This window comes from Helianthus annuus, chromosome 17, assembly GCF_002127325.2.
Source record: "Helianthus annuus cultivar XRQ/B chromosome 17, HanXRQr2.0-SUNRISE, whole genome shotgun sequence".
In the NCBI taxonomy this organism is placed as follows: domain Eukaryota; kingdom Viridiplantae; phylum Streptophyta; class Magnoliopsida; order Asterales; family Asteraceae; genus Helianthus; species Helianthus annuus.
Genome location: NC_035449.2, coordinates 116783378 through 116792046, shown reverse-complemented (window position 1 = coordinate 116792046; position 8669 = coordinate 116783378). Strand labels below are relative to the sequence as shown.

The window sequence follows — 8669 nt, the reverse complement described above, 5'->3', positions numbered from 1 at the left end:
ATGGAGGATGAGATACCAGAGCAACTGCCTGTGACAACACAAAAGTCACAACAAACCACTGCTGCTACTTCCTCACAACAGTTGGTAGAAATATCTCAACCCATGGCTGAAACTCCTCCTGCTTCTTCTCAAAAAGAACAGGTTGTACAAATAGGGACACCACAATATGATGCTCTGGAATCACTTGCTTCCATCATCCACAACCCAATGCCCGGGGCAAATTCTCTTTCTACACCCAACCTCACATCCACAATTCCACTAAATATAAAGATTTTGTTGGATGCAATTGATTTGAACCAGGCACAAACCAGTCCTTCTCAATCACCTGTCCATGAGAATATGCCTCAACAATAGACTGGGCCTGATGTATCAATCTTTGCTAACCCACCAACACAACCTGAGGAGGTTACACCCCTTGAGTTACAAGTAACTCTTGGTTGTATTCCAAGTGAAGCAGCCACTACAAGTGTTGAACCCACTGGTTTACACTTGGACAGTGGTTACCTCAATAAGACTTCCTTGGAGGCAATTCCTTCTATAGCATCTCTGATATCCACTAGTGAGTTTGTTTCAAAAGATTATCAAGTGCTGAAGGAAGAAGACCCCAGTACCAAGAAAAAGGGGCATCAGTGGTTAATACTTGGAGTACACTCCCTGCATCAACCACTGTTACAACCACTGTTAGTGGGAAATCAGATGATCCCATTCGGTTGGGTGATGGTTTAAAGTACCAAGAATTGACGGCCAGAGTTGAAAAACTAGATACTTCTGTTGTAGAAATCAAAGAAATGTTGCATCAGTTGTTGAAGGTACCAAAGGTGCAATCCACTGCTGTTCCACCTCAAGCACCTGCTCCACCACAAGCATCTGCTGCAGATGAGATATGGAACTTATTTCAACCTTTTCTCCAACAGCAAAAGAAAATGGCTGATCAGCAACATGCCATACATGTACAAGAACTGAGAAACATGGAGTCCAGGTTTAAAAACACTCAAGCTGGTATCAAGGCTATAAAGGCCCACATTTTGAAAACCACTGGCACTGCTCCTCCCACTATTCTTTTCTTTGATCAATTACCTCCAGATAATGCCAAAAAGGGGGAGAAAATTCAGGAGTGGAAAAAGAAGAGTATAGATGATGGTTTGTATGTAGAACCAGAAAAGGATGCTATGACCAGAAACATTCCCATGCCAAATGGTAGCAAAAAGGTTGATGTTACCCAAAATGCACTTGATGAAGTTGTAGCAAGTGTAAAAAGGGATAGAGCGGCAAAGGATATGTCAAGGTGGAATGAGGAGAAAAGAGCTTTCATGGAGCTGAATGCGCAGGGTTGTTCTGAATCAGAGGATGTTCAAAATCCTGTGTTAAAAAGAAATCCCACTAGAAAAGTAAGGGAACCCAAATCCATACCATCCAGACCCACAAAGCATACTCCAAAACCACCATCCAAAAGCCCCCAACATCAAACTTCCACCCAAATAGTTGTTTTAACATCTGCTGTGTCAACAGCTGCTGACACCTTAGTGGTTTCAACAACTGTCATCCAAACACCTGCCATCACTTCAACACACACCACTACAACACACACCACTACCACCATCTTACCACCAAAAATAGCCAATCTTTCATCACCTCCTGCCAAAAAGCAGAAGACACCAGATGTTACAACATCTGATGTAATGACAACAGTGGTTGAGACACCAGTTGTTTCAACAACTGTTAGTCAATCACAAACCACTGCCACCAAAATCACTACCACTGCTCCACTCAAAACATCATCAGTCTTTCCTCAACCAAAAAGGAGAAGGCTAATTTTGAAAGACAATGACATTTCACCACCACCAACATCTTCAAAACCTCTATCACTTATCACAATTCCAAATCCCATTCCTCTCTCTTCAGCTCAAATTCAAAAGCCATTACCTCCTGCAGGTGTTCAATTTCCTCTGGAACTCATAGCAGTTAGAGAAGAAATCAAATCTTTCTATTATGAGGATGACCCTGCTAAAAGGAGTTTGCCATCAGTTGAAGGATATCCCAGGCCTAACAACATTGAAGAATATTTGAACATCAAGGCTAAGCAAGCAGAGGATATCTCAAAGAGAAATACACAAGGGAAGTCTGATAGAGAAATTCAGCAGAACTATCAGTTTCTACTTACACAAGTCAGATCTTTGGAACAATTTGCTAAAAATGTATGTCAGCAAATCTCAGAAAGGGCAGATGAAACCTTGAGAAAAGACTACATTGAAAATATCATGACTTACAAGAAATACAAATGAGAGAAGTATATGTACAAAGACTGGACCATTCCTGAGCTTGAAAGTGAAGCAGCCAGGATTCAGGAAATGATCAAAAATAAGGTCAAACATACTCCTCCTGAAAAATTCAAAAAGTTTGTATCTGACAAGGCTTTAGAGACGAAGAGAATGAAAGAGGAGCTCATAGCAGCTGACTATGGGTCAAAGAATTCTGTGTCAAAGTGGGGAGAAGACAGGGTCAGGGCCACCTACAAAAGGTTGGAGGAACTAAGAAAGAAGGATCCAAAAGTTCCACAAAAACCTGACTATTCCAAAGCAGAGGTCTCAACAAGACCACCAAAGCTGCAAGTCAAAAGAGCCACTGCTCCAGCTGGTGCTGCCATCAACAAAAGAAGGGATCAAAATCAGCTGGGTACTGAATCAATTCAAGAGTTAATGGCTGGTGATGACTTTGTGAAAGAGGGCATAAAGAGAATGATTGAAGAAACTCTTGAGCTGAATCAACCTGCAAGTACTGCTCAGTCAGCCATGAATAGGCCTGCATCACCAAACACCTCATCCAATAAAAATCTCCCAAGAAACCCACCAGACTCAAAAGTACTAAAGTGGAAAACTGACAAACAGACCCACGTACTGACAGTGATCAAGTCTAGTGGAGAAGTGAAGAAAATATCAAGGGAAAAAGCTCTTGGCCTGAGTTTTGAAGATTTGCAGGATCTCCTTGATCTTCCACTTAGCAGGGATGATGATGACACAGATGCCTTAACCTTTGAACTTCAACTGAAAGGACAAATAAGGGAACTGTTGATGAGGCAATAAAGATCTTCCAATAATGAAGAGTTTTGGCATTATCTGTTCCAGGGGGAGATTGTTGGGATTGAACCCTATCAGAGGAACAGATAATTAAAGCCAAAACTGGATTAGGGCAGTGGATCCAGAATAAGCAGATGTTATGCTTCAAATCTCTCCCCTTGAAAGTGGGTTCAACATATGCTGACCTCCAAATAACTGATTGCTACAAACTACTGACCAACAACTGATGCCCAAGCTAAAGATTGATGGAAGACTAAAGCTCTGCTGTTTAATCTACTGCTATAAGTCAAGCTCTGCTGGTTATGTAAAGCACTGCTGGGTTCACATCAGTGGAAAGATGCAGCAGTAGTTTAGTTCACTTTATGAATTGTATTGTAATAACAGTTGTTAGCATAACAGTGCTTGTATAGGTCAGATGTTAGAGTTTGTTAGGAGGTTAGATGTCACTTTCATGGTGACATCAGCTTAGATGCTTCAGTGGTTTGCTCGTGCCTATAAATAGAACAGTGCTCTGTACTGTTCTACTTAGCTCTTCACCATCTTCTTCCTGCACGAACAAATTACTGAGTTCGGGCTGAGGGGGAGTTTGTAAGCATACATGCAAGTGTAATCAAAGTTTGAAATAAACTTAAGCATTTGGTTCTCTGTTGAAAATGTATGTTTGAAAGCATTTCTCCTGTTTGATTGTGAAAAGTTTGTTTCCATTTAATTTCCGCTGCACTACTCTTTCATTGTTCATCTTAAATCAAACACAAATCACAATCAATCCAAACTCAGATCCTAACACGACTTGACAATTTTTTTTTGTTTTTACAAATGTGTTTATAACATTTCATCTACGTTTGTGCAAAAAATGGTGGCCCATCTCTCGTGGGAAGTAGAGTTCTCATAGTTCTCACAACTCATGGTAGTTGTTAATTGAAACGAATCCTATATTGCATTGCATTGCATTACATTAAGTATTAACAACTTTTTATTTGTTATTTTTCATTATGTAACTAATTACTATCCAATAATAAAAGTTATTATAATACGTATTCATTATGTTTTTGTTATTTTTTTTTGTTTTTTTCTAATTCAAAAGTTTATTATTATTAATAGGTAATTAGTTAATTTTCCGCCCGCGCGTTACGGCGGGGACCTGATGTCTGCAAAACGCGTGTCGGCAACGGCAATCAGATAAAGAAAATCAAAACATAAATAACAATGACGTGGTAACGATAGTCACTGCGTCCTAAAAAAACGAGTTTAAATAAACTAATATTTAATAATATGACCCACACGTCCTACACGTTGGAAATTCAGTTGTTTTCAGTTTAGTTATTACGATGCTAACACGTAAAATATGGATGAGCTCGGTACTGGTAACGGTACCGAGAGTACTGATCCGGAAAATCATCGAAGTTAGGTAACTGCACCGAAAATGCTCGGTACGATATGGTATGGTATGATATGGTATTTGAAGGTAAAAATCAGTAAATACAGGTATGGTGCTAGACCAGTGTCGAACCGAAAGTAACGATTCTGAAAACGCCAAAAGGTGGGTACCAAATTGGTACCGAAAATAATTGGTATAGTAAATTTGGTACCGATACGATACCGGTTTGATTACAGGATTTGATACGATTTTCTCATCAATAATCTAAATATACAAGTTAATTTTACATGCTACAATTCATTCATTAAAGAAAAAGACAAAAAAGAAAACAAAATAAGTTGTTGTGTATATAAAACCTCAATCAAACGAAATACAGTTTACTTACAGTTTGTATGAAAAGTAATCTACACGGTGCAATTACTTGCGTTGCTACAGGATTTGACGAGTTCGGTACCAACCGGTACCGAAAATACTGTTACCGAAAATCCCCAAAAGTGGGTACGGTACCGATTATACCTGGTATGGTACGGTTCGGTACCGGTCGGTACTGGTACGGTACCGGTATTTGAGGGTAAAAACCGGTGAATACCGGTGCCGAACTGATACCGAAAATGTCAAAAGTCGGTACCGATTCAGTACCGAAAATATACCCGGTTTGGTAAATTTGATACCAGTACCGGTTCCCGATACCATTTGCTCATCCCCTTGATGATGTTACTAGTCATTGGATTGTGTATGACAAATAATCTAAACCGGTGCAATTACTTGCGTCGCTACAGGATTTGATGAGCTCGGTACCAACCGTTACCGAAAATCCCCAAAAGTGGGTACCGGTACCGAATATACCTGGTACGGTACGGTTCGGTACTGGTACGGTACCGGTAGTTGAGGGTAAAAACCGCTGAATACCGTTGCCGAACCGATACCGAAAATGTTAAAAGTCGATACCGATTTGACACCGAAAATATACCCGGTTTGATAAATTTGATACCTTATTTTCCTGATTTATTGTTTGATTTACTGTTCATTGTGTTTCATTTTTAATTTTAATATACAAGGATAAGAGGACTAGGGGTGGTTCACTAGTGATAGAATCTATCACTCCCACTATCCAATCAAGTCATGCCATGTGTACAACCAATATTCTATCACTAGTGATAGAAATGTAGGGGGGTGGTATCACTAGTGATGGGATTCCAATGTACAAGTATTAATACCCAATATACAAGTAATACACATTCATTTGATCAAACTTCAACGCGTGATGTGTTTAACGCGTTTTCTTATTCACGCGTGGTGAATGGTAGCGGCGGCCGTGTATAACGGCGTTGTCAATTTATAACGCGTGATGTGAGCTCCCACCCCGGGTCCTCTAATACAAGGATAATATGGATTTTGGTAATAACAACTATGATTTTTTCCCAATAATAAATAATATGCATCGCCAATTTGACCAATGCACTGCTAACATTCATTTTTGTTGTCAAAGGGAATATCATTGTAATAGAGAAGTAATTGTATGTGATTCTAGCTTTCATTTATGTAATTTTAAAACAATTTGCAACATTTTGATGAAGGATAAATCGGTCAATTGGTCATCAAGGGTGGACGAATTGAAATTACTTATCATTTAGATGAAAATTGCACGTGGCAAAAAAATTAAAAATTAGGATTGCTATTTATCAAATTGCTAGTACCAATTATTATTATTGCCTAGTAGGTAAGAGTTTGACAATTCATGAAATGAAATCCATGATATTCCCGTTTTGTTTATTTTGGTAAGAGTTTATGATTAGTTAATAAGAAGATTTCAACATATAGAAAGTTATAAATAAAAATATTATATTTAGGAAATCCATCATATCCCCATTTGAAATAAAAATTCTTGAGATAAATGCACTAGAATGTACATAATAAAATTCAGTTACATCTTGTCTCTTTGTGTGTATGTGTGTATATATATATCCATATGATACAATTATCATATTCATGATTTCATGCACCTTCATATTATTACTAAATAAATCATGGCTCCCAAATCCTTTATCTTGTTTACCCTCCTAACCTACTCATTATCCTTCCCTACAATTTCAGCGGTGGATTACTATGTAACAAACCTTGCGGCCGACACCCCAGGCGGCATCCGTTTCACCAACGAAATTGGAATTCCCTACACAAAGCAAATAATGGGTACCATCAACAACTTCATATGGTCCACAGTCTTCCAGCAAAACGACCCCTCAGAACGAAACCCAATAGATTCTGTGAATGTTTACATTGTAGAGTTCGATGGAGCCGAAGCAATCGAATGGGGAGGTAACAACATTAATGTTAGTTCCATATATTTAAAAGGATACGAAGGAGACTTGAAATGGCAATTCACATCCCTATTTTACCATGAAATGACACATTGTTTTCAATGGGATGGTGAGGGTCATACACCCTTGGAGTTGGTCGAAGGGGTCGCAGATTATACAAAATTAATAGCAGGATACGCACAAGAAGGGTTTGCAAAACCAGGACAGGGCGATCGTTGGGATCAAGGGTACGATTTCACTGCCCGTTTTCTTGAATATTGTGATGGGATCGTCCCTGGGTTTGTGGCAAAGCTTAACAAGAAAATGAGGTTTGATTATGATGTCAAGTATTTTGAAGACTTGACAGGAAAATCGGTAAATCAACTATGGAAGGAGTACAAGGCTAAATATAGGAATTGATAATTTGGTATGATATTATGATATATCAAATGTGGTGGAATGTAGAGAAATAAAAAAATTAAGTGGAATAAAGAATTATCTAAGAAATGACCATTAATGAAATGCACAATGTTTGTTAAAAGTTTGTATCAAATTCTTAAATAAAAGTGGAATAATCAAATTTACTATTATAAAAAATGTTTGCAACGTGAGATTTTAATAAGTTCAGTTATACACATTAAATATATGTTTAACAAGAAAACATTAAAATACTCTTCAAATCTGTCTAAAGTCATATTTCTTTTGATTTTATATTTTTTATAATAACTAAATATAGTGTACTTTCTAAAGCTAACCATTTAGTTATATAATAATATAACATAACCTATGTTTTTGGTTATTCTTTCAACCATGCGTATGAGTGAATCACATATCAAGTACATATTTTCGTTTTTTTTTTTTTTTTTGGAGTAAACTGTCATTTTGGTCCTTGAGGTTTGTTTACTTTTGCCACTTTAGTCTAAAACTCAAACCTTTTGCATCTGGGTCCCTGTGGTTTCAGTTTTATTGTCATTTTGGTCCAAAAATGAAATCAAGTCATACTTGTCTTATAAAATCCTGCAATTTTGTCATTTTCCTCAGGGGCAAATCAGGTCATATTTGTCTTATAAAATATGGTATTTATTTATAAAAAAAATGATCATTTTGCCCCTGCGGAAAATGACAGAATAACAGGATTTTATAAGACAAATATGACCTGATTTCATTTTTGGACCAAAATGGCAATAAAACTGAAACCACAGGGACCCAGATGCAAAAAAGTTTGAGTTTTGAACTAAAGTGACAAAATTGACCAAACCACAGGAACCAAAATGGCAGTTTACTCTTTTTTTTTTTTTTTTTTTTTTTATCAAAAACGTATATTGATTTGAGTGGATCACACATTAAGTAGATATTTTGAAAATCATTTTTTTTCAAAAGTGGTTTAATTCAAGTTAATTTAAAAATTCATATAAAAATACTTTAGGTTAGGGACCAAATACCATGTCTAAAAAAGTAAAAAATGGATAGGGTCTTTTTAATATAAGTTTAGGTTCCCGTATCATACCGTACGATACAACTAAAGGAAACCAAAAAAGAGTGGTGGCAAAATTGTAATTACATTCACATTCTTTTTCTATATACTACATTTTTAGTTTGATCCTAATATATAATTACTCTAGTGTAATTACATAACTAGCATAATTACATAATTATATTCGGTTCCAACTCAAACATTCTTCGATATAAAATTCGTCACCCGATTGGTAGAAAGGTCAACACATGAAACTCATCACTAAATAGTTAATCTGCTAATAGTGTCTCATGTTAGTGTCGTGTGATGGTGTCCCATGCACACTCCCCTGAATCGCATTAGGACTTGTTAATACTATCTCTGGGAGTGTTACAAGGTGTGTCAAAGTGGCTACCATAGTCATTCTTGCGACACTCCGTAATGTCGAATGAGACACGTGTCACCAA

At 37.2% G+C, this 8669-nt stretch overlaps 1 protein-coding gene across 1 annotated transcript; it reads left to right on the top strand.

The window, feature by feature from the left end:
• The first annotated feature begins 6479 nt into the window (after window positions 1-6479).
• Window positions 6480-7169, top strand: LOC110925798. Its single transcript, XM_022169630.2, has one exon. The coding sequence runs from the start codon at window positions 6480-6482 to the stop codon at window positions 7167-7169; it is 690 nt and encodes a 229-aa protein (XP_022025322.1).
• Window positions 7170-8669: the final 1500 nt, after the last annotated feature.